This window comes from Acanthisitta chloris, unplaced genomic scaffold (assembly GCF_000695815.1).
Source record: "Acanthisitta chloris isolate BGI_N310 unplaced genomic scaffold, ASM69581v1 scaffold1926, whole genome shotgun sequence".
NCBI classification, from domain to species: domain Eukaryota; kingdom Metazoa; phylum Chordata; class Aves; order Passeriformes; family Acanthisittidae; genus Acanthisitta; species Acanthisitta chloris.
Genome location: NW_008678527.1, coordinates 20,964 through 47,748, shown reverse-complemented (window position 1 = coordinate 47,748; position 26,785 = coordinate 20,964). Strand labels below are relative to the sequence as shown.

Below are 26,785 nucleotides of genomic sequence, written 5' to 3'. Positions count from 1 at the left end.
AGCAGTTCCAAAACTCCTGCACCTCATTCTTCCACTTTGTGTACTGGTCCAATATTATTCCTTCCCATATCAGCTAGTGATCATAATTTGTTTACTATTTGTCTTTTCCTTTTGGGTATAATACCAAATTTGTTCAGTAAATGAAGTGAGAAGTGTTTGAGCTGTTACAAATAGAAGGCATTATAAAAACCTTGCGAGAATGATAATGAACTGGAGGAGTTTGTGTTTTCTTTTTACTTCTTTTCCTAAATGGCTTTTAGGTGTGTTGAACTTGATAAAGAGGAGATCCTGTTTGGCGGGTGCTCTGCTGTGGCAATTTCTGAACGCTATGGGAATGAGGGAGGGCATTGCAATTCTATATATAAAGCATCCAAGCTTGAAGAAGGCAGCCTAGAAAGTGGCAGCAGTGGCACTGCCCGTTTGGAACAGAGGGGAGCACTGAACAAAACTCTCCAGTCAGGGCATGCATCATGCTCCCAACAGTAATACTGCTCACCTGCAGTTTGCTGCAATGTGCCGGTAAGTCTCAGATGCCTGCCTTCCTCTTGGGATGTAGCTTGAAGGGAAATACACCTGTATTGAAGCAGAGGGGGTCACTCCATCCTAGTATTGCAATACATGAGTGTCAGATTTTGCTCACCTTTCCCACAACCAGCAGAATTCAGTTTACACATTTTCTTCTCCTTTGCTTCATCTTAAAACACAGATGCATATTTAATAAACACATGACTAAAATGGAGCTATTTGTTCTTAACTTTTTTTAGTTACTGATTTGTTGGATCATTCTATCAAATTCATTCCTTAGATACAGGGAATATTTTTTAATGGACCTTTGTTGTATTTTGGAGTTGCCAAGTGCCTTCATCTCTCAGATGCTCATGATACAGTGTCCTAGTGATGCCACTGTGGGATCTGTCTTCTGTGTAGACTTATGATCAAAACCATTTTTCTTTTTTATGCAAACTGTAGAAAGTATTGAGTATGAGCTATGTGATGACATTACTTTTTTGAAGATTGATGTGACAGAAAGAATCCTGTGCTGGAAAACAGGAAAATGATTCTAGTATAAGAATTGTGCTTTACTTTTAAGATGTTCTTCTGTATATATGTCAATATAATTCTTTAATCATTTTAAACTTGGTTCTAATTTTTGATCCAACCCATCTGTGTAACTTTTAAAAAAGACTTGACAGCTAAGTTCATTGCCTCTGTACCTACTCTGCTTTCCTACTCCTTCCTCTTCCTGTGGTGTTTCCAATGGACCTTTTGAGAGTGAGCCTTTTTTGGCATCTCTTAAGGTGATGTATCATTTACTTTTCATATATATTCTCTGTAACTATCCACTTTTACAGTTTTGATTTCAAGAACAGGTTTCATGCTGCTAAAAAGCATACTTCTCTTGCTTTAGTTTAAACAGAGTTAAATTTATTTCTTCTGTATTGTGTTTGCTGCATTTAATGAACCACATAGTTCAAATTGCATGGGGACATTTATTACTCTTAAATCACTGACTTAAACTGTAACACTAAAATAATTAAAATACAAGCAACTCAATCCTTTGGCAGACTCTCAGAGCCAATTTCTACTCTCGACTGTATTGTTATAAATCAGGTGTAACTCCATTGACTATTAGCACCATTGTAACCAAGATCAGGTCAAGTACCTGAACATGGGTCCTAACCCCAAAGTAGATGCCTGCAAGATCTTAATCTACACAACTTCCTATATTAGATGAGTAGATGTATTTATGTAAATACTAATGTTTGCAAATAGAAAATTACTGTCAGCACTTACACAGCCACAAGTTTTATGTATAAACTTGGCAGTTACAAATAGGGCCTTATCTATCAATAACTAAGTTGAATTTAAACATAAAACCCTAGAAACAGGATCTAGAAAATTGTTGTTTTGTTCTTTGGGATAAACCAACATTTCAGGGACTTGAAATGCCATGCAAAGTTGGAGACTATGAAAATAAATAGAGACTTCATTCTGTGAAGTCAGATTTTGAAATCACACAATTTCTGGAGGTTGATCTGTATGTTTTAAAACTGGACAACCTGCAGGATGCTCATTGTTTTGAACTCTAGGTACAAGTCTTGTCCCTTTGGAATGTGTCAAAACAAAGCCAGGACTTCAATTCTCCTCTTCACAGATTTGCATCCAAATGCTGTACCTTGAGTTTGTCTCTAGCTAGAATGGTAAATATTCATTGTAAGGACATATGTACCTTGAGTTTGTCTCTAGCTAGAAACGTAAATATTCATTGTAAGGACATGTATTTGACTATGTGATGTGAACTCTGATGGAAACTGGAAGACTCATTTTCTCTTTTCCTTGTAACTCAAGGAAATCAATAAACTCATGCAGTAGACTGCAAAAAAAAAATCTACAGAAGCTTAAAACCAGATTAAAATGTTAGGTCCTTTCTTAATAAGAGATGCAGATTCATTGATTAAATTGGGGCTTCACCCCTTTAGCTATTTCAGTAGTCAAAACTGTGCATGGATCCTTATGAGATGTTTCTGTACAGCCATCATAACTTCCTAGTTACATCCTTAGTAAGAAACAGTCTCTGGATTTATGTTGTTCAACCACCTTGGTTTGCAAGAGACAAAAGGAAGTAATATGCATATTGAAGAGAAATCATCATGAACTTGTGTGACTTATTACTAGTACTACAGCTATGATTCCATCACCAGTCTTGCTGTTCAATTTCATTTCAGGAGATATAATTTAATCTAAAGGTCGCATTCTTTCCAGAACTTCTGACATTTCAACATTTCTCGTTGTCCCAACAGAGAAAATAAAACCTGAACCCTGTATAGAACAGAAATCCTAATTATTTCTGCTTGGAAGTACAACAAAAAGATTTCATTTCAATGCTTTGTTTTCATCCATTTAGCTGATGCAAAATACTTTGAAGTTATTACAACATCAAATCGTATTTTCCCATAGGAATGTTTTATAGAGACTGTAATATAGGAACAGAATGACTTATTTCTTCACAATAAGTTATGTTCCCTGGCTGGATTTTATTGTTGTCATGAACTAGCCAGGCTGACCACAGAGAAACTGCACTTCAACGGATGGAATTCTCAATGAAGTTGATCAGCTTTACATCAATCTCTCTTTCTGACTTGGAACAATGTTTTAGGCATATATTCAATTTCTGTAAATCAAATATCATTAGAAATCAGGTGTTACATGTTCTTAAGTCCCATTATTGTAGTGTTTGATGTTTAGGATTAAACTGTAGCAATTGGAAAACTGTTAAACCAACAATAATAGATTATTGAACAAGTGGAGGTAGCAAAATCTGGGGGTTCTAAAAAGGCAGCAACAACTCTAGGCATGGCAAGCGTTAGCTTGATAGCCACAAACTGATTCTGTTCATTTTTTTTATATACTTACTTGATGCACAGTTCACTAGGAATTTGGAAGGACAGAGGAAGAAGCAGCTTAATTCTGAAAATGCCTGCTGAGTTGCAGGCCAACTGTAGAGGTTGTGCAAAAACACTGGCAAAATTTCAAAGAATTATTGGCCAGTGTTCACCAATTCTAGAGGACAAGGCAGCATGAGAAGGATCTACAGTGGTTTTCTGATGAGTGTGTCAGACAATAGTAGAAGTTGAAGTGCTGGTCATGCAGTGAGTCAGTCGCTTTCAACTCAGCAGCTAATGAGATTCCTTTGTGCCCTTTCTTGTGGGAATGGTCTTGTTTATTTTATTAAGAAGATACTCCAACTTATAAAAATTATGTTGAGCTTCATTTTTTGTTTGTAGAGCTCTGTCCAGTTGAAATTAATATAATATCTAGGAGGAAGGGTAGAGGGAACAAACACATCTCACTGAACTTCTGCCTTGTCATTTACACTGTGGAACCTAAGGTTTCTTTCACACCAATGGAAAGAAATAAAAGTTTTGTGCATAATCCATTTGTTCTATGTTAGCTTCATATTTTGGAAGTCAAATTGTAGTTAGCAAGTTTGTATTTGCTTTCAGAGCCTGTGAAAGGAATCTAGGCAACTGGCTGAGATGAATGCTGTTTAATGCTATTAGAACATTTAGGGTGGGAGTACTTCTGTCACTGAACTTATATTCTTGATTTCTTTCCCTTCTGCCTAAATATTTATTGTATACAGTAGCACCAGTGTAGTATTTTAGCTTTTAAAAACTTAGATTAGTTTATCCAGATAACATCTGTTTTCAATAAGTATTGTTTCAGACAAGAATTGCCCAATGGGAGAGTTGGAGATGTCTGGATCTCAAATCCAAAGCAAAGGCATGGGCTGAAACTCTTAATTCCCAAATTCCCTCTTGTGCCTTAATCCAGCCTCACATACAAGGCAGAGCATCACCTGTTTTCCTACAATCCTTGAACACCACATGATAAATATGGCCTCACATTTGGCAGCACAGCATGGAATTGGCTGGAGACTCTGCTCCAGCTGGTGAACTCCCTGGAGGCTTTCACTCGCTTCAGTAGCTAAGGGAGCAAGAGAACCCTGCAGAGCTGTAGTGTATATATAGATATGTATGTAGACCTGGCCTGGTTTTTGTGATTAAAGAAACCTTCTGCTATAACATTTTCTCTGTTGCAAGAGAACTCAAATATACAGTGGAGAATTTTATGGTTTCTACATGATATTTGCTCTTGCTATCTAAGAAATACCAGACATGACAAACTTTTAAAAATGAGTAACATATTTCTGAAACACTCCAGGTCCTTGTGCTTACAGCTTGCTTTGGTTGTCACCATCCAGCTACTGATTCCATGAAAGCTCACTCTATGCAGTGCATCACCTCTGTCCCTGCACAGGGCTCACTGTAGATTGTGGGGGCCCTTTGCCATGTCTCTCTCACTCTGCACTTTGGGCAGGTAAGAAGCCTTTGGGTATGTATGAGAACACAGTGCAGCTGTGCACATGCAGTAGGTCTGGGTTGGAGATGGAAGAGAGACCACACTGCACTCCACATTTCCTAACATTCCTTTGCTTCTCCTAACCAAACCAGGTTTAGTGAAGAGGTGTATGGAAGGGAGCAGGTAACAGCTTTCATCATTCTGCCCTAACGTGAGCAGCAAAAGGAACAACTAGGTCTGGGAATTTCCCATTCCTAAGCTACAGATCTCATGATTCTTGTGAAGAACACATGGGACAATACTTTTCCCACATTTTCCCAGTTTAGGCTCTTCCCTGCACTTCTTCTATTCTGTGGAATAAGAATTTGAAAACAAGAAGAAAGATTTTTCTCAGTTTTTTTTTAATAGGAACAGATTATTTTAGTATGAACTACAGGAAACTCATATTGCAGAGGATTTCTGGCAGATTTTGGTAACATTTTACCAGTCACAGAAGAATTTTTTATTGCAAGCTGGATTATGTGATTTTGCCACTATAATTCACTTTCTCTTTTGTGTGTCAGGACACAATTCATATGTGCTGACCCTGCTTTGACTTGTAGCATGCTTTAAAATAATTAAATAAATAAATATGCAAATATTTGACTTCCTTTTGCTCAGAGGATAACTTCATTGTATTGTCTTTTTCCTTTCACAGCTTTTGAAGGAAATTATTGGCCTCAGTTTTTTCTTCAAAGACAGAAAGAATCTCTGCAAAGAAGTAAGTGTCTGGCCTGGTATTTAATGCTCATATTCAGCTATGAATGACAACTCTATTCAGCATCACTTCTATATTGCAGAAGACACTGTACAGAACACATAAGAAAAATAAGTTTTTGCCTCAAGGAAGATATGTTTTAAAGCATTAGTTTGAAATTCTGAATGAAGATTTTGCCTATAAAAGACAATAAAATACATTGGCTCACTCTGGTAAGGTTTACACTAAATGGAAAGTGCTTTAGTGTGCCATGCTGAGGTTTTGATGCCTAAGGATAGAAACTGTGAGCAATTTAATAGCCTTCCATATTCAGAAATTTGCTATCAAGATAATTTGTGTGACATGTTTGCTTTTCATTCCTACATATTACTGCCTAATATGATCTAAAAATTTAGCATATGGATTCTTTTGACATTGCAAAACCCAAAGCTCCTTCTCCATATGGAATAGGTGTATGACAATTATTTTAAAGATTGCAGGTTAAAACAAATGTATATGCAAATGAATGATCAGAGTATGGATTAGTTCTTCCTCACCTTTGTAGCCAGCAGCCAGTGGGGAGTCAGGTTATGGAGAGATCTCTGCTTCAACATGGAGCTGTGCCAGCTGTACCCACTGCTGCCACAGTTCTGGTAGTTTCCCAGCAGATTTTCCTTAACTCCAAAGAGTAGTTCTGTGCATGCATCCAAACCTGTACCCAAAATTAACTCCAGCTACCTACTTACTGTGAATTTGTGCTAGTCCTTCTGAATCTAAGAAATACAAAAGAGAGTAAGATACTACTATCTCACTTATGCAAAAATGTGTGCAGTGCTAAAGGAAAAGTAGTATTATAGGGCATATTATATCTTCAAAGTACTAAAAATATCAGCTATCAGAAGTGCTGAAAGGCAGATATCATTAAAATGTTAACTCCTAATTAAAATGGTATATTTTGACAGCAGTGATTGTAGCATTTTCTGTTAGAAAGAAATTTTGGTTCTGTTTAAAAGGAGGCTAAGCAAGGACTTGAAAGTCAGGCCACAAGGGAGGGGTAAGCAGAGAAATCCCAATAGCCTCACAGAATTCCCTGAACTGAAAATAATTGGAGACTGAGAGAGTATCTGTGGAAGCATATATGCTTGACCTGATGGCAATCTTCCCTTGGGCAGTCTGTTAATTATCACTGCTGGAAACAAAATACAGAGCTACATCAACCCTTGGTCAGAACCAATATAACTTTTCACATGTTCTTTTCTGAAGGAATATGAGGCACTGACTTTTCAATTTAAATTTCATTCATTAAGCATTTAGTTTTCTATGGCAAGAATGAGTAAACATCATCACACTAGCTTATATACTGTATTTTACAGAGCACAATGTTCCTCTGCTAAGACAGGACACAGAAGGCTATAACCCTCCTGAAAATACACAATTTTCACAAGATTCTTTCTAAATAAGTATTGATATCAGCCCTAATAGTGTGGGAAAAAAATCAATCATATTCTATTTACAGGCATACTTCCCAGTAATCTGTAATCTTAATGTTTTACATTAAAATACTATGCTTTACTTCTTCACACCATTGAAAAGCAATTCCATATACTCCAAACCTTGCTGCATTTCAGTGCTTGACAGTGAAATTCTTTACTTAGTTTGGAGAAAATGCAGAAGTGTAGAACAAAAAGAATTATATAAAATGCAAATTTATTATAATAAGAAGCATTTCTTTAGGCAGAGAATCTGAGAGAGGCTTAAATTAGGTGAATTCTCATCCATCGTAAGCATGGAAAAACTATAAGAAGTTAATCATAAGAGTTGTGATCAGATAAAATAATCCCAAATAGTCTGGAACTCATCTGTCTTCTGTTTGTTCTTACAAGAGGAACAGTAGAGCATGGTTGTACACAAATTAAAGGAAAATCCCTTGCTATTATTTAATAAAACCTGACCTCAACAGGCAAATATATAATCTAATTTTAAACTTTCTTGACTTATTGACATTCCCATTTGTTATTTTTCTTTGATAAGATTTAAATAAAACCAAATACACTGAACACGCTCCTGTATTTATAGAAAGGGGCAAGTAGTGCACTCTGACCCCAGATAATCATTCCTTGGCACACTCTGGGGTTTGGTAGTCAGCACCACTCAAACACAACATGTTGAACTGGCTGGACTTGGGCATGAAGGATCGATGCTAACAATTAGCCGATTCCTATTTTCCAGTCAGACCTCCTGGACAGAACAGAAGTATGGAAGAGGAGTACTTTTTGCCAACAGGTAACAGCTCATTGGGAAACAGTATTTTCTACATGACCTGGATAAAACCTTTAGCATTCTGTAGTCATTTGATCATTCCTTTAGTTAAAAAAAGTGTTTTGGCTTTAAAACAATGAATATAATTTGCTGGTAGACTTTGCTAGACTTACCTGATACTTTGTGATTCTAAGAAACCTGAGTTTCATATAATATCATATGCAAAAATGATTAAAAAATTAAAAGAATCTGAGTCTAGAAATATAAACTTGAGGACATGATTTTGCTGACTTCAGTAGAACTGTCAACTTCAGAGGGACTGTTCAAATGCTTTAAGTAGGTACAGAACTATCTAACAACCAGTGCTGGAGTTGTATCTCTTTTTATGATTCATTTCCACCTCCAAAAATCTGTCCATTCAGATGAAAAGTGATCACTTCCTAAAAAGAAAAAAACTGGTTAAAACTTTCCTTATGTTTATAAAGCTGGCTGGAACTTTATTGTACAAACACAGAGCTAAGAAAGTGGGGACTTAAAAGTTGGGCTTTGAAGACTGTCTTTGGATATCTGACCATGCAATTAATCATGATACAGCAATGCCATAGATAGCTTGGTAAATGATGTGCCTGAGGTGTTAAAGGTCTCTCCAGTAGCAAGCTCTTGCCTTTGCAAACAGATCAAGCAGACTCAAACAGGATGGTAAACCTTCCATGAAGGAATTGGAAGGGTGGTTCCCAAACCAGGAAGTTAGGGAACTCTCCTCTGATTACAGTAAATAAGAATATTGTTCTCACTCTGAATGTTGTTTCACTTCCTGACTTAAGATTTTTAAAAAATGAGTGCTAGGATGTTGTTTACATAATTAATCTGAGTAGAAACTTAATACCCTTTCCTACTGTTTATATTTGATATGCCATTATGAGACCTAAATCCATTTTTCCTCTTTCTCTTTGATAGTTTTGAGCAAGGATTCCTGTTCTACATGGGGTGGAGGGCATTTTTCCACCTTTGATAAATACCAGTATGACTTCACTGGGACTTGCAACTATATCTTTGCAACTGTATGTGATGAAGCCAGCCCAGACTTCAACATTCAGTTCCGCCGTGGGCTGGACAAAAAAATTGCAAGAATCATTATTGAGCTTGGACCTTCTGTTGTCATTGTTGAGAAAGGCAGCATTTCTATCAGGAGCATTGGGTAAGATTCTGTGATGAATGGGGGGAGGGAAATGTTTAAAGAAGGCAAGGAGTTATATAGTAGTTGCACTAAAGACTACTTTGCATTAAAAATGAGTCAACAAATGATTGAAGTTAACACATCTGACTGGATTCTACTCCCATTGCTTCCCATCAAGCATTCACACTCTCTGGATAAGTATTTCATTTGCAGTTATTTGAATCAAGCTTAGAGTACATTTGTGTATGCAAAGGGTTAAACTAATCTTCTCAGACCAAAACAGCTCTTGAACTGTAACTGCAGTCTCCTAGATACTACCAGTTTTCCTATGCTTGTCTCTACTACAAGCACAGATGAAACAGCTTATGCCCTTTAGTAGGTACTAGTTGAAATTCCTGTGTTTTGCTTAGAGTTCATTTGATTTGGATAATTCTAAACCCTCTATGCTAAAGATAAAACATATATAGGGTATAAGAGAAACTTAACTATAAAACTAAGAGAAAAATATTGAATATGTTCATTCCTCTGAACAAATTGCTCCCATACAAGGAAATTTATTCAAGGAAGATTTCAACATTTTTATTAGATGGGCAGTGTTGAATTTTTGTCTCTGAGTACATGTGGATATGGAAAATAACTGACTGTGGATTGCCTGTATCTTACTGCATTAACTGTCATAACAAAACCACAATTTGCACTGTACCTTAATTTAGCAAACTGTATTTAGAAAAACTTCCTTTTTTGAGTTTATATTCCAGAAAAGCTGTATCTATGGGCCTAGCCCAAAGTTTCATGTCCTACACTGATAAGAGCCAAATGCCATGACTGAGCTGGTCCCTTTCAGTCAACTTCTTCCTCATGATTGTATCAGATGCTGAGCACATTGCAAAATTTATTTCTTCTTTAATGTTGTTAGTTTGTGACACCAGAATTCATCTGCAAGGTTGGAAACCTAATTCTGCTGCAACATTTCCACTATGGGTTGTTCTAAGCTTGTCAGTTTTCTGTCATAACAATAATTCTTATATTAATAGGTTGCAGTCCATAGAAATCTCTTCAGGATAATCAATAGTTCTACCACACAAACTTTATTGTTGTGAGCTCTTAAAACATGCAATTATACCCTAATAAAACCAAACCAAATCCAGATGCCAAGTCCTGTGCAAACATTTTCACTAGTAGAATCACTATGCACCAATTTTCTGGTGATTTTTCTTTGGAACTGCTGACATTGTTTTTCAAACAGAAATTTAAATGTCTCTTGAAAAGTCACAGCTACAAAGGAAAAAAATTCTATTTCATGGTGCTACAAGTACTCAGACTGTATATGTATCATATCCAAAATAGATGAGTAATACCTGCATAATGTTGGAGTAGGAAGGTTGATTTCTCTTCTTGCCTTACCTCAGGGTTATTAAGTTGCCTTATGCCAGCAATGGAATTCAAATAGCACCTTACGGACGCAACATCCGCCTGGTGGCCAAGCTGATGGAGATGGAACTAGTTGTCATGTGGAACAATGATGACTATCTCATGGTTAGTAAAATGTTCTCATAAAGCAGAAAAGAAAATTCTCACTGCTTTTGCATGCATGTACTATTTGAATATTTGTTCTTTTTCTGCTTCATCCATTCCTCTTGAAATAAAGAACGTTGTATTTCATACCTACATTTTCCTTTCACTTGCAGCATTGATTCCAATGGGATGAGGTTTAACAAGGCCAAGTGCTGGTCCTGCACTTTGGCCATAACAATCCCATGCAGAGCTCCAGGCTGGGGACAGAGTGGCTGGAGAGCACCAGGCAGAAAGGGACCTGGGAGTGTGGAGAGACAGAAAGCTGAACATGAGCCAGCAGTGTGCTCAGGGGGCCAAGAAGGCCAATGGCATCCTGGCCTGGATCAGGAACAGTGTGGTCAGCAGGACCAGGGAGGTGATTCTGACCCTGGACTCGGCACTGGTGAAGCCACACCTTGAATCCTGTGCTCAGTTCTGGGCCCCTCAGTTCAGGAGGGACATTGAGGTGCTGGAGCAGGTCCAGAGAAGAGCAACGAGGCTGGTGAAGGGACTGGAGCACAAGTGGCATGAGGAGAGGCTGAGGGAGCTGGGGGTGTTCAGCCGGGAGAAGAGGAGGCTCAGGGGAGACCTTAGCACCCTCTACAACTCCCTGACAGGAGGTTGGAGTCAGGTGGGGGTTGGTCTCTTCTCCCAGGCAACCAGCAGCAGGACAAGAGGGCACAGACTCAAGATCTGCCAGGGGAGGTTTAGGTTAGATTTTAGGAAGAGATTTTTTTTGCAAAGAGAGTGATCAGGCATTGGAATGTGCTGCCCAGGGACGTGGTGGATTCACCATCCCTGGAGGTTTTCAAGATGAGACTGGATGTGGCACTTAGTGCCATGGTCTGGTAACCACAGTAGGGTTGGACTTGAAGATCTTAGAGATCTTTTCCAACCCGGCTGATTCTAGGATCCTATGATTGGCAGTTAACTAAAGCCACCAGTGTTGAGATCTGTCTTTCCTCAGACTCTTCAGTAGCTCTCATGTTTTACTAAAGGAATGTTGAAGTTGTTTAAAGTTGTGCAGAATTTAATACTGTATGCCATAGTTTAGTCATTTCTACTGTGCTTCCCCTGGACATCCTTTGGTTTCAAGCATAAAGTGCTTCTACTGGTTTCTTTGTTCCTTTCCTTTTCTTGAATCTTTTCAGCTTTTCTCTCCCAAATCCCTGATAGATTCCAGAGAAGAGGATACATTTTCTTAGTGTGACTTGCAATGGTATTGCCACAAAAGACACTGAATTCTAAACTGGTGTTTGTTTAAACAGGGAGATTGATAGGTACTAAATTTTCTGGGAGATTTATCAGCAGTATGATCACATATATAAATCCTACTGTATTGAGTACAAACTGTATTCTTCATATAGTCAGATAATTTCCTCCTATCTGAGGTTTTCATATTAAGTCATTGATTGTAGCCAGTAGTAGTGCTACCACTTTAGTCTCCAAAGTAATAGATAGTTGAATAACCTTCTTCTGAAAAGATATTTTCTTCCTGTAACCTTCAATTTCTTAAGAAACCTGAAAATCATGCCTTGACAACAAAGATATGAGCAAGGATACAGCACAAGACATTGGAACAGTTTGCCCAAGGACGTGGTGGCTGCTCCAACCCTGGCAGTGTTCAAGGTCAGGTTGGATGAAGCCTTGAGCAACGTGCTCTGGTGGGAGATGTCCCTGCCCAGGGCAGGGGGTTGGGACTAGATGATCTGTAAGGTCCATTCCAACCCCTAAAGTCTATGATTCTGCGATTATTTCCTTTCTTTTTTTTTCTCCCCCTTTAAATATTATCACCCCCTTCCCTCTCAATGTCTTCAAATGTCGTTCATTCATTTAGAAAAAAAACCCCAATCACTATTTGCCTAATGGGAAAAGGCATTACTGTTTACAAAACCTTTGCTCCAAACATGTCACAAAAATTAATGAGAAGGATCACCCTTAATTGGGTCCTTCGAGTGAATTTGCTTGAGAAAAGTCACAAAAATTAATGAGAAGGATCACCTTTAATTGGGTCCTTCGAGTGCATTTGCTTGAGAAAGGTAATGCTGCATAGATAATTTTACTTAGAGCGATCCTTTTAAATGTTTTGTTCTATTTCATTTTAGGTTTTGGCTGAAAAAAAGTACATGGGGAAAACCTGTGGAATGTGTGGAAACTATGATGGCTATGAATTGAATGAGTTTGTGAATAAAGGTAAGATAGATGTTTCAGGTGGAAGGAGAACTAGTTAAAGTGAGCCAAGGTGAAATTTTAATACTGTAATAACATTGCTATGAGTGCTCACTCAGTTTCAGAATTCAGTCAAGCAGTCCCATAGGTCACCAACATAGCTATCAGTGTTGTGCTCTACACTATTATCTGCTATGATGATAATCTTGTGTGTTCCTCAGGTTAGTGATAAGGACTCTTTTATATTTTAGATACATGTAGTAAGGATCACATTTTCCCTCCCAACAGTTTAGGTTCATAGCTAGGCACAATGAGAGAGATAATTACTGTAGGCAGAAGCAAGAATGAGGCTATAATAAAAAGAACATAGTGGACAAGTACATTAACAAGTTGTGTGTCCCTATAAGTGTAGATCTTTATAAAAAAATAGCTTGTGCTGAGGACTTGGCATCTCCACTGTATCTGGTTTGGGGGGTTCACTTCCAAGTTGTTCTAACGTGGTCTGGTGATCTAGTGCCCATTAGTAGTTGTAGCTTGTTACACACACTCTTGAAGCATATCTTCCAGCTTGGTTTAATCTTAAAGGTATGACAAGACCACTCCACAATGGGAAAAAAATTGGGATGTTGGGCAGATTTGCTTAAAAAGCTGCTAATCTGATCGACAGTGCAAGTGTGAAGACATTAAATTGCAGAGTAAATTAATCTTAGATCAATGCAGACAGATGTCATTTTCTATACACACCACAGAAATGAGTTCTAAAAGGTATACAATAATTTCTTGATTGTGATGAATTTAACCCCACATATGGGGAAAATAGAAGAACGGGGGATGAGGAGAAGAGGCATGAACTAGCAGCTGGCAAAAGATAACACAGCCAGCAGAAAAACAGTAGCAGCTGGTAGCATGTAAGGTGGTAGATGTGATAGACTGGGAAATAGCTCAAAGAAATTATCAAGGTGATAAAAGTATGCTCTATTTAATAGACTACAGGTGAAGGGCAAAAGAGGCAGTTGTTGTAATCAGGAAGATTAATTACTAGGACATTACAGTCAAAGAGTAGAATTTGATTTTGCTACATTACAGCAAAAAGTAAAGAAATCAATGCAGGCTTTTTCCTGACAAATTATAACCCTTCAATTTACAGGTGAATTGCTGGATACATATAAATTTGCTGCATTGCAAAAAATGGATGATCCGACTGAGATCTGCCTGTCTGAGGAGATACCAATTTCCACCACTCCTCACAAAAAATATGTAAGAAAGATCCTGGCTTCTCTGCAGCAGGATTCTTAACAGAGAGGGAAAGATAGCATCAAGAACAAGAGAGGCATTGGTTTCATAAAACTGACTTCATGAAAAGGGATAAAATCAAAATTTGTACAGCATGCTATGAGAAAGAAAAGGGGTTCTTTGCATGAAAATACATTTCAATAAAAGCCCACAGGCATTTTGAATGCTAGATTACATCACTCATAAAACCAACCAGCATTTAGCTCACATCTTTCTGAAGTTTCATGCAGGTCATCACAGGAAATTGATGGAAATCAGTGGAGCTTTAAGAACTTTCTATTGAAAAACTAGAGACCTGACATTGTACTGTACATACATCAACCTGTACAGACTTAAAGACATTCATGATGCCTAAAACATGTTGCCAGATAACAGCACTGATAACAGGCACAACCACTGTCAACTGCTATCACTTACAATTCTAGGTGAAAAGAAAATCAGCATGCCTGGGAGTCTTTGAGACCTTATACTGCAGTAGGCAACATGACAGGCAATACAAACATGACAGGCTAAAAAAACGCATGAGTGTCAGTAGGCAACATGACAGGCAATACAAATATGACAGGCTAAAAAAACGTATGAGTGCTTGCTCAAAGAGGAATGAGTTTTGCTATCTTTACATCTGGGATGTGTGCTCTGGAACTGATTCTCTCTTACAGAACATACCTCCTGCGTGTAATGTTCTCGGCCATTTGTAGGAGGATTGATCCACAGAAAGAATGACTTAATTTTCAACATCATGAGAAGTGAACTTAACTCAATATATCAAGTTCTTTCCAATACACAATGGATTTATATTCCCTTCTATTTGCAAATTTCTCATGCATTGAAAGTTAAATACATATTAATAAACTGTAGGGGGGGAAGTAAACAAACCAACAAGAAAATCATAATTAGGAGTGATATTTCATGGTGGTTTTCATATGGAGGAAACACTACTAGGAACAATTTTCTTTTTATTTAGGCCATGATCTGCTCTCAGCTACTTAACTTGGTGTCACCAACCTGCAGTGTGCCAAAGGATGGGTTTGTCATTCGTTGCCAGCTTGATATGCAGGACTGCAGTGAGCCAGGACAAAACAATTGCACTTGCTCTACACTGTCAGAGTATTCAAGGCAATGTGCTATGGCTCACCAAATGGTATTCAACTGGAGAACTGAAAACTTCTGCTGTAAGTTCAAATGGTTTATTTGTGTGACTGTACTTAACTGAAACAGAGTCTGAGAAAAAGTCTCTACTGTGCTGAATCAAAAAATTATTTTCTTAAGACAACAGTGACCATTGATAAAGCAATAAAAAGGAGAACAAGGAAACTTCAAAGGAGAAGAAGGAAGCTCAAACTATAGCTCCTACATCTTGATCAGTGACAGTAAAACAGAGAAACATCCACCAAACGAAAACTGATGAATTTATCAAACTTCCAACAGGAGACTGTTCTCTCTTAGTGCAGCTTTTTCATTATTGCACTTAGCAAATTTGCCAGTGAAGAGAGAGCACTTTTAAATGACCCATGAAGTCTTTGCACCTTTTTGTTAACAATTGCCATGGTTCCTTTTGTTCATAGGAGATTTTCAGTAATCTTTTTTTCAGATGCTCAACCTTCTCATTTATAAGTACTGACTGGAAGTAAAGCCTTCAAGTACTACAGGAAACCTAGTTTGTGGTAGTTCATTAGGCTGCAGTATGGACTGTTTGCCATTCTTCAAGCTTCTCAAAGATATTTCCAATAAATAGGGCATGAAAAAGAAATGACTAAAAGCTCAAGTGAACATGATGGTAATGATGAATACTCAGAAGATAAACTGAGTGTTGAGGCAGGACAAGAGAACATTAGTGCTAGAAATCACAAGGTTTTCTCCTTCCTGGTGGCAGATGAAACATTCTTCTATGTTTACAGTTTAAAAGTCTTAACACTTCCACTGTTTGTTGCAGCTGTGGGAAAATGTTCTGCTAACCAAATCTATGAGGAATGTGGTTCTCCATGTATTAAAACCTGTTCCAACCCAGAGTACAGCTGTTCCAGTCACTGTACCTACGGCTGCTTTTGTCCAGAAGGTATCATTTCATCATACCTAAATGAATGATACAACTGGTTTTTGCATATATCCAGTCAAGTGGAATAGACTGCTTAATAATGAACTAGCTGTGCATTTCAGGGCATTGTGCTGCTAGAACTACTGCTTCTCAGCTAGCATAACATAACTGGAGTCTTGATTAATCATGATCCTTAACGATGCTCGGTCACTATTTGCAAGAACACAGCTATGAAAACATTTTCCTCACACAACTGTGATTTCTGATGGGATAACGATGTGCCACCTACTCACAGTTCTGTACTATAATATATGTTGAGTAAGCTTAATTCATTTCCTTTCCCAAACAGTTATCTAGTCCCCAGTGGCACCAACAAGTTGTAGTATACCTCAGAGGGTTTCTGCAATATTATGGGCATTTTGTAATTCCCTTTAAAATAGTTCAAGATGAACTTCCTACAAAAATTTTAGTTATTGCTATCACTCGCATTGTTTCTTGAAATTTCAGAACTGAAATATCCTCCAATGTGTGTCTGTACATCAATATCATCACTAATTTATTTTAGTTAAAAATAATGCATTGTGAGCTATATATTTAAAACTAGGCTTAGTACTCTAGGAAACAGAATGTGTCTGTTCTTTAAAATTCCCAAGTTTGTTAGAGTGTCATAGCAAACCAAAACCAACAAAAAACCCCCACCTAATAAAAAAGCCCAGCACCAAACAAACCCCCAAAACCAACCAACGCCCTCAAAAAAAATTTCAAGCTCATTATTATTTCAAATTAAGCTCTGATTTCAAAATGAGACAATTGCCTGCAATTGCCAGCCAAACTCTGTTATCACTTGGGATTTTAATTAAGAGAAAATTTCCTGCAGGTTTAGATCTCTAAGTATAGGCACTGGCTCTGCCAAAATAGCATTCTCCAGCTAATTTCAGAAAGCATTCAAGCTGTAATAACTTTAGTGCTAAGTAAGGATGTGGAAAAGTATTTATTTTGTTTATCTTCTTTGGCAGGAACTGTTCTTGATGACATCTCAAAGAATCGAACGTGTGTTCACATTAACCAGTGTCCATGTACACTGAATGGGAAAATATATGCTCCTGGTGAGACCATGAAAGCAGCATGTAGGACCTGGTGAGTAGTAATGGTACTTTCATGAGAGAATGAAGAGCACCTTCACCAATGACCTGACTTTTCAGAGGGCATCTGCAAATATATCATAGCATCCCTGAGATCACCTTCTTCCAGTGCACATGTCATGTATTTGTAATTGAAGATGTACATGTCTCATTTTCTGATTAGTCTGTATAAATATAAATATCAGGCCACACAAAACAGTAGCATTTTTACCTCCTCTTTGAAATTGGATGTAAACTTAGTACTTTTCAAAGGGGACTAATTTTGTGTGTGTGTCATGTATCTTACTATGAGAATTCTAATAAGTGAAAAAAAGGATAAATAATGGAATTTGGTCCTCAGAACTGTAATGATGAACTTTTCATGATTCAAGAAAGTTTGCTGATAATACAAGAGTTCAGCAACTTCGAGTGAAGATGAACAACTTCAACTGATATACACAAAGAAAATCAAAGTGTAGAACGGAAAATGATTATACACAAAGAAAATCAAAGTGTAGAATGGAAAAGTGAGGCAAATGACATATTCCATTACTAGGAGGTAGCTGAGTTTTTAGAGTGTAAAGAAAAATTCCGAAGCAGTGGAACTGAAGGTTTTAGAATCTAATGTTTGAGTTTTTAGAGTGTAAAGAAAAATTCCAAAGCATTGGAACTGAAAGTTTAGAATCTAATGTTCAGAATGTTGACAAGAAACTCACCATGAGCTGCAGTGAGCACTTGAGCCCAGAAAGTCAACCAAATCCTGAGCTACATCAAAAGGATGTGCGGGCAGCAGATCAAAGGAGGTGATTCTTGCCCTCTACTCTGCCCTCGTGAGACACCATCTGGAATACTGCACACAGTTCTGGTGTCCTCAAGGTAAGAAGGACATGGAACTGTTAGAGCAAGTCCAGAGGAGGCCACAAAGTTGATTAGAGGACTGAAGTATCACCCCTATGAAAACAGGTTGAGGAAGTTGGGGCTGTTCGGCCTGGAGAAGAGAAGGTTGCATGGAGACCTCAGAGCAACTTTTCAGTATCTGAAGGGGCTCCTGGGAAGCTGCATAGGGACTCTTAGGAGCTGCAGCAATAGGACAAGGGGCAATGGGTACAAATTGAAAGAGGGGAAATGTAGGTTAGATATTAGGAAAAAGCTTTTTATTGTGAGGGTGGCGAGACACTGGCACAGGTTGCCCAGGGAGGTGAAGCCCCAGCCCTGGCAGTGTTCAAAGCCAGGCTGGATGAAGCCTTGAGCAATGTGGTCTAGTGGGAAATGTCCCTGCCCAGGGCAGGGGGTTGGGACTAGATGATCTGTAAGGTCCATTCCAACCCCTACATTTCTGTGGTTCTATGTATATGTCACACTGTGTTCATTAACCAGTTTTGATCAGTTACAGAGAAACCTCCAGCCAGAAGGATCAAATCATCTGCTGGTAGATAGGGCCTTAGTACGGATCAGTTACAGAGAAACCTCCAGCCAGGAGGATCAAATCATCTGCTGGTAAATAGGGCCTCAGTACAAGAATAACCTCACACAGAATTTCTTGTTTTCCACAGTAAATGTACGATGGGTCAGTGGAACTGCAAAGACTTGCCCTGCCCTGGAAGGTGTTCACTGGAAGGAGGCTCCTTTGTTACCACGTTTGATTCCAGGTCATACAGATTCCATGGGGTTTGCACTTATGTTCTTATGAAGGTAATTTCCTGCAGACTAGAAACACAAAATTTCAAATGGATATATTTTAGTCTCTCTTACTAGAGATACTAGAACACAAACTAGAATAGACTAGAAACACAAAATTTCAAATGGATGTATTTTAGTCTCTCTTTGGTTTCTTACTAGAACACAAACTAGAATATCCTAAAATATATATTCTACATGTAATCATGGTTATTCTGACATAGACTGCTCTTTTTACTGTTTTCCTCTAGAGTCCCAGCCTGCCACACAATGGAACCCTAATGGCTGTATATGATAAGACAGGTTATTCCCATTCTGAGACGTCACTTAGTGCAATAATTTACCTATCTGCAAAGGTAGGTACTCCATTCACAGGTTCCATCCAGCATTTCAGTAACCAGATTAGCAAAATTAGTACTTGAGGTCATTGCTAGTAGCCTGAACTGAAAAATTATCAGGGATAGAGAGTAAAGATATGTTCCTGCTCATGGATACACAGTAAAGATGTCAGTTGCTACACCTACTCAGAAAGTCAGAGCATTTTCAAAGTGAAAACTAATAGCAGTGTGTAATAACATGTGAGAAAATGCTTGACTCAATCTTTTGCTGTTATGTAAGTCATTAACAATGTGGTTGCTTAAGTTAAAGAACATGGACATACCATCATTACAGATAATTACTTCTGATTCCATGTCTTCTTACAGGACAAAATTGTGATTTCTCAGAATGATCTTCTTACTGATGATGATGAACTTAAGCGACTACCTTACAGATCAGGTAAAAATAGGGGAATATAAGCTATATCCAAATGTCTGATTTACAAAACCCAACATCTTTTGCAGTTTTTCAGTTGCTAATACAGAGGTTTTAGAGGAACGGTAAAGTCATTCCCATTGCATCTGTTCCTCTGTGAAGAGTTGTGTGTAGGAGGAGAAGAGTTGTGTAGCCAGAATGCTAGAACACTTATATATGCATTAAAACCATTACCTTGCTGCATCACCAAAATCTCTATTTCTATATGTCCCTGTTCTTTTAGGAGACATCACTGTTTTCAGACAGTCCTCAATGTATGTTCAGATGCACACAACCTTTGGGCTGGAACTTTTAGTTCAAACATCACCTGTGTTCCAGGCCTATGTGAAAGTTGGATCACAGTTCAGAGACAGAACACTGGGTAAGTATTCTAATCCTCATGCAAAATATAATTTTGAAAATTTAATACTCAGCCTTTAAGAAATAAACTTTTTTCTCTGTGTTCAACTAAAAACCCAAACAAACCTGCATTACAAAATCTATGTGCTAAGAATATTTTTTTCACTAATAGCTTTAAAGCAAATCGATGAAGTTAGAAGGGCCACATTTTTCATGCATAATACCATACTGTTCTTCATGGGGTTTGTGTGTGCCTTCTTCAAAATGTGCTTTACTATACAATGAAGGAGCAACAAAAATCTGTGTGGTTTCTACAACTTGGAGCACATGGTTCTCTGAATGTGTTGCATGATCACTGTAAACATATGAGCCTAAGAATCTGAAAGCTTCTCAGCTGATAAGCACCAGATGGAGATGTTTGTTTATTGCACAGCAACATTAGCCACATAGGCATATTTTTCATTCTGATTATGGGGAATTACAGAGAGGCTTTAGCTTTTACAAAAGTCTAAATGCGTATTCTTCGTCATTATAGATTTTATATACACAAAAAAAACATGCAACAGCAAAAGTGTTTCATGGCCTTTCTCTGTTACATTATTTAAAACCACTAATTTCTAAAACCAAGCCAAAACCTTCTTTATGAATTTGTCATGGAATAGAAGTAGACACTCTTAATTTGAGGAGGCAGAGACTCAGTGGCCAAATGTGTACATAATCAAAATTCTCTGGCTACTTGACCCAGAGTATTCAATTGATTCTCTATGTAGAGCTTTTGAATCAGTTTTCTCACTATTATAGAATGAAACATAAACCATTATGTACTTAGCCATCTCTTACATTTCTGATGTTACTAGGTTTGTGTGGCAATTACAATGGAGACACTACAGATGACTTCATGACTAGCATGGATATCACTGAAGGGACAGCCTCCCTGTTTGTGGATTCCTGGAGGGCAGGAAATTGCCATCCTGCTTTAGAGAGAGATACTGACCCATGTGCTTTGAGTCAACTAAACAGTAAGTAGATGATCCTGTTGTAACTGATCTTTCCAGCTCATTTTATCTGACACTTCCATAAGCCCCTACCAGCAAAATGAGAGAGTTTGACAGAAGCAGAGACTGAGATGATTGAATATCACAAATTCTGTCATCGACAAGACACTTCTGATTTCTAGACTATATGTCAAGTGAAAGTTTATTAGATCCCACTCTAGAGACCTGGGATTGTGATGGTGAATGAGAGTGTTTTGGTGATCTAGCCAGTGAAATTGTAATGGATGTCTTAGGCTTGCTCAGCAGTGCTGTGACTGAAATTTAGGCTTTGCCTTCCCAAGTCTCTATTGCTATTGGTCTTAAAAAAAAACCCTAATGAGCTGTTTGTATAACAGTATAGTCTGGAAGATAACAAGCTAAAACATTGTCCTGTTGTTCAATCCGTCATTGCCAAAGTTCACCTAGAGTAACCTATCCATTAAAATAAAAACTTTCTTTTTCATTTTCCCCCCTAACTTTCTCTTTTTAATGCCCATGATTTTCTTTCATTAGAAATATCTGCTGAGACACATTGCTCCATTCTTACCAAGAAGGATACAGTGTTTGAGAAATGCCATGCTGTGGTCAACCCTATTCCTTTCTACAAGGTAGGAAATTATGATTGGCAGTGTACAGAGGGAGTCCAAATATAAACCAGAAGGTACTCATAGACAGCATCCCACTCATTGGACTCTGTGATACATAGAAGCCAAGGAACAAGTGTGTTTTCAAAAGCTATATCTCCACCACACGAAAAGTCTGTTTGTTCTTAGGCACCATTCCCATCCCTATGACTCAGAAGGTATTTTTGCTCATGCTGCAGTTGCCCATGACAACAACTCTGCCTATACAAAGTATTGATTTTACCATGTGAATAATTGAGCTCATTATATTTGCCAATCTACACAAAACACTTTGAAAATGCCACACTCTCATTTCTCACTAAAAACATGTGTTAACGTGGAGACTCTGAGCTTTTAAATAGGTGTTAGGATGCTACTTTCTCCTTCTGGATATTGAAAGATATGAAAACATTAATTTGGCACTTAGTACATGTCTGAAAAGTAAAAACATGTTAAAAAAAAAAAAAACCAAAACATGAAAGCATTTATTGCTCTGATATGAGCATTAAACTATATTTTATTAAACAAACCTTTAATGAACTGAGTTCTAGCTACAAATGTAATATGGAAATCTAATCCTTGAGGAGAGGCTGAGGGAGCTGGGATTGTTTAGCCTGGAGAAGAGGAGGCTCAGGGGAGACCTTAGCACCCTCTACAACTCCCTGACAGGAGGTTGGAGTCAGGTGGGGGTTGGTCTCTTCTCCCAGGCAACCAGCAGCAGGACAAGAGGGCACAGACTCAAGCTCTGCCAGGGGAGGTTTAGCTTAGATATTAGGAAGAGAATTTTTTGCAAAGAGAGTGCTCAGGCATTGGAATGTGCTGCCCAGGGAGGTGGTGGATTCACCATCCCTGGAGGTTTTCAAGATGAGACTGGATGTGGCACTTAGTACCATGGTCTAGTAACCACGGTAGAGTTGGACTTGATGATCTTGGAGGTCTTTTCCAACCCAGTTGATTCTATGATTCTATGAAAACTAAAAATGCCAAGCAGTGAATAAACAAAGGCATTTTTTAGGTTCTAAGTGTATTTTATTTACATCAATAAGGCAATTAGATATTTTTCATCAGTTTCAGTTATGCAGTAATATGCATTTGTATGATTTAGCTCTGCGATTCAGCGTCGAATCATAGAATCATTCAAGTGGGAAAAGATCTTTCAGATCATCGAGTCCAACCATAAACACAACACTGCCAAATTCACCACTAAATCATGTCCCTAAGTGCTATGTCCACATGTTGTTTGAATACCTCCAGGATTTAGCACTTCCTCTCCAGTAACAAAGTACTCTCCATGTATTGGTTGCAGAGATGTGTCTACCAAGCCTGTAATTATGAAGAGACCTTTCCTTATATTTGCTCTGCTCTGGGATCATATGCACGAGCATGCAGTTCCATGGGTTTAATCCTCGAGAACTGGAGAAGCAGTATGGACAACTGTAGTAAGTATCCCAGTAACTTTTCATGTTCTCCCATCAGATGAATGCATGGATACAGGTCTGCCTATTTCCAATTAGAATATTCCCATGTTTGAGTCGCTTACGGCAAAACTGAATAAGAGCAAAAACATATTATAAAACTAATCTTAGAATCATAGAATTTTAGGGGTTGGAATGGAGCTTAGAGATCATCTAGTCCCAACCCCCTGCCATGGGCAGGGACACCTCCTCACTAGACTAGGTTGCTCAAGCCTTCATCCAACCTGGTTTGAACACTGCCAGGGTTGGGGCAGCCACTACTGCTGTATCACTAATGTGAATGTTTACAAAAATAACTACATATTCCTCAAGTAGGCCAACCAGCAGGTATAAAAGTCGTATTCCAGGAGCTGCTGACATCAGAGATGTGTCATAATACAACAAAAAATGGAAATGGTAATGCAATATTTGAAGCAATGTCCAAATCATCTTAAGAGCAGTGAGGAAAGTAGTGAACAGAAAAAAGAGGAAAGCAGATATGGCATAACAGATACCAACCTTTTGCATGATCTTCTAGTCTCCATCAGAATAGGACTGATATTTTAAGACTACATAAAAAAGAATATTCATATCCTTTAATGTGAGTATGTGGATGCTTTCAGGACTTGAAAAATAAGTGATGGAATAGACAGATAAAGAAATTTATATTGAACTGTAAAATGAGAAAGAACTGGGAAAAATTCTGGGTGCAGATTTGATTTTCTTATTATGCAACTTAGACATAGGCACAGGTTTCACAGTTATTCAAAAACACATTGACATTTCTGCAAAGCTTCTCTTTGCATTATTTTATTCCAAGATACCCCAAGAACCAATAAAATATTTAAACTTTATGAAACTTCTGAACAACTACAGTGTTGGTCATAAACCCTGGTCTGCAATACTTTTTGCTACAGCTCCACATCCACTGGAAGTGAAGCAACCAGAAACCTTAAGCACTGAAGCTGTTGACACAATATACACAGCAAATTACAGGCACAGTTATCTTTCACAAGGAAGAGGATGAGTAAATGAAGTTTAACATACACTCTTGTCTTGTTTTTACAGCCGTTACTTGCACTGGCAATCAAACATTCAGCTACAACACTCAGGCATGTGACAGGACATGCTTGTCACTCTCCAACAGAGCTCTGGAATGCCATCCAACTGATATCCCTGTTGAAGGCTGCCAGTGTCCTGAAGGAATGTACTTGAACCACAAGTTTGAGTGTGTTCGTAAATCTCACTGTCCCTGCTATTTAGAAGATAGAAAGTACATCCTGCCTGACCAGTCAACAATGACTGGTGGGATCACCTGGTAAGTGTGTCAAGTTTAACGATTAACAAACTAAAGATGGACATGATGGAGTCTCCACGTGTCTCTGTTGAGGGTTAAGGGCAGTAAGCAGCTAAGCACCACACAGCAATTTACTCCACTTTAGCCAAATGTGGAAGAGAATCAGAAGGACAAAAACAAGCAACTTTGTGGGTTGAGATATAGACAGTTTAATAAATGTCTTTATTGCAAATAAGCAAAATAAGGTTTTTTAATAAGCAAAGCAGCATATGCAGTCAAAGCTATGTAAGGAATTGATTCAGGACTTCCCACCAGCAAGCAACTGTTTAGACATTTCCAGAAAGCATGAATTTGTCACTCATACTGGTTTCTTGGGAAGGCAACTGCAATAACTTTGAACATCCTTTACCTGAGCTTTTAATGCTGAGCTTGACATAATGTAGTATAATATACAATATCTCTTTGGTCAGGTGGGGTCAGCTGTCCTGACTGTGTCCCCTCCCAGCTTCTTTTGCACTCTCAGCCTCCTTTCTTCTGGCAGAGCAAGGAGAGGAACAGAGAATGTTGTGACACTGCTCAGCAATAACCAAAACAATGTAGTGTTCTCAACACTGTTTGGGTCACAAATTCAAAACATAGGACCACTGAGTTGTCACAAAGAAAACTATCCCCATTCCAGCCCAAATTTTTAATAGCCCTTTAATAGCCCTTTATTTTTAATAGCAAAAGTTTATTTTTCAAGTAATCTTTTTTGCCTTTACCTAAACTAAAAAGATTCTTAAATGAACAAAAAGCATTTGACGTACCTTAAGCCTGGAAATGTTATGGAAAAAATTAGAAAATGATAGGTAAAATCTGATTATTCCAAGTAGGAGATTTTATCAACAGCATTTGGATAGCTATATATAAACTTCAAGAATGACCTGACAGGCCATTGTAATAGTGATTACTGCCTTCTAGTGATAATAGCTTACTATTCATTTGCAAAACTGATATTACTGTATAACGCAAAAAGTAAAGAGACAAATTGACTGATGTTCCATTTTGAAGGATGGGGAGGAGCTAGTAACATAAATGAAACATTTTTACCAAAGTCATTTTGGAAAAAAATTAAAATTCCTTTATTAGGAAAGAATTGCATTGCATTTATTTTTTTTTTCTCCATAGCTACTGTGTTAATGGGAAGTTAAGCTGCACAGGCAAACCTCAAAATCCTGCAGGTAAGTGTCTGATACAGTTTACTTAGAAACATATTTTTTCCTCTATGTTGTAAAATTATTCCCTCACAATATCTTCAATGTTTACTTTTCTTCCTTCTCCTTAGAAAGCTGCAAAGCTCCTAAGAAATATGTATCATGTTCTGACAGTTTAGACAACAAGTATGGAGCTGCGTGTGCCCCTACCTGTCAGATGCTGGCCACTGGAATTGAATGTGTGAGTTTCACAGCTCTAGGATATTTATTCTCTTGAGAGAAGTAGAATGTACTAGCTGTTACTTAGAACTTGATTACATTCCTTCTAGTGAAATGAAAGGAGTATGTCAGTATCTGAAGGGCCCACAAGGGAGCCAGGGAGGGAGTCTTTGTTAGGAACTGCAATGATAGGACAAGGGGTAATAGGTTCAAACTGAAGGAGAGGAAGTTTAGGTTAGATATTAGAAAAATGTTTTTCCCTGTGAGGGTGGTGAGACACTGGCACAGGTTGCCCAGGGAGGCTGTGGCTGCCCCAACCCTGGCAGTGTTCAAAGCCAAGTTGGATGAAGCCTTGAGCAACATGCTCTGGGGGGAGGTGTTCCTGCCCATGGCAGGGGTTGGGACTAGATGATCTGTAAGGTCCATTCCAACCCTTAAATTTGATGATTCTATGATTATTCTAACATGATACAGCTAAAGCTCAGGCTTCTTTCCACAGACTCTGGTCACAAAAAATGTGCGTAGATTTAAGAAGTGATTAAAGGAATTAAATTGCATGAGTTAATGAAGCAAATTCTATTAAGTGAGTAGAATAAAAATCCACTAAGGATTTATAACTCCATGGCTATCACCTCTGGCTCTCGTACTTCATAAGCTGCACTGGAAACATGTGGTTTATGCTTCCTCATTTATTTTATCTCAACTCTCTACTGCTGCTGGTCACAGAATGCAGGAGACATAGGCTAGGTGGACATCTGGGCTATCCTGATAGGGTTTTCTTAGAAATTTCTATTAAGGAAACAAACTAATTGGAAGAATTGTAATAAGCTTCCTTGATATAAGGAGACTTCTATTGCACTCTTTCTGAAAGACTTGGACTAATGGAAGATAAATTTTTCCAAGTCTTCATGCATGTTTAGTATGACTAC

The 26,785-nt window shown here is 38.1% G+C and overlaps 1 protein-coding gene across 1 annotated transcript in view; it reads left to right on the top strand.

Moving 5' to 3' along the window:
- Positions 1-8,815: 8,815 nt before the first annotated feature.
- MUC6 (mucin 6, oligomeric mucus/gel-forming) overlaps positions 8,816-26,785 on the top strand; it is a gene marked incomplete at its 5' end in the record, with an annotated part of 30,563 nt that continues 12,593 nt past the window's right edge. The window contains 17 exons of the mRNA XM_009076905.1: positions 8,816-9,056; positions 10,445-10,571; positions 12,695-12,782; positions 13,906-14,015; positions 15,016-15,223; positions 15,985-16,107; positions 17,103-17,223; positions 18,761-18,899; positions 19,136-19,240; positions 19,589-19,661; positions 19,921-20,058; positions 20,894-21,055; positions 21,584-21,678; positions 23,000-23,132; positions 24,216-24,465; positions 25,612-25,664; positions 25,769-25,878. Coding sequence (XP_009075153.1) covers positions 8,816-9,056; positions 10,445-10,571; positions 12,695-12,782; positions 13,906-14,015; positions 15,016-15,223; positions 15,985-16,107; positions 17,103-17,223; positions 18,761-18,899; positions 19,136-19,240; positions 19,589-19,661; positions 19,921-20,058; positions 20,894-21,055; positions 21,584-21,678; positions 23,000-23,132; positions 24,216-24,465; positions 25,612-25,664; positions 25,769-25,878 — 2,276 coding nt within the window. The remainder of the gene's footprint in view (positions 9,057-10,444; positions 10,572-12,694; positions 12,783-13,905; positions 14,016-15,015; positions 15,224-15,984; positions 16,108-17,102; positions 17,224-18,760; positions 18,900-19,135; positions 19,241-19,588; positions 19,662-19,920; positions 20,059-20,893; positions 21,056-21,583; positions 21,679-22,999; positions 23,133-24,215; positions 24,466-25,611; positions 25,665-25,768; positions 25,879-26,785) is intronic.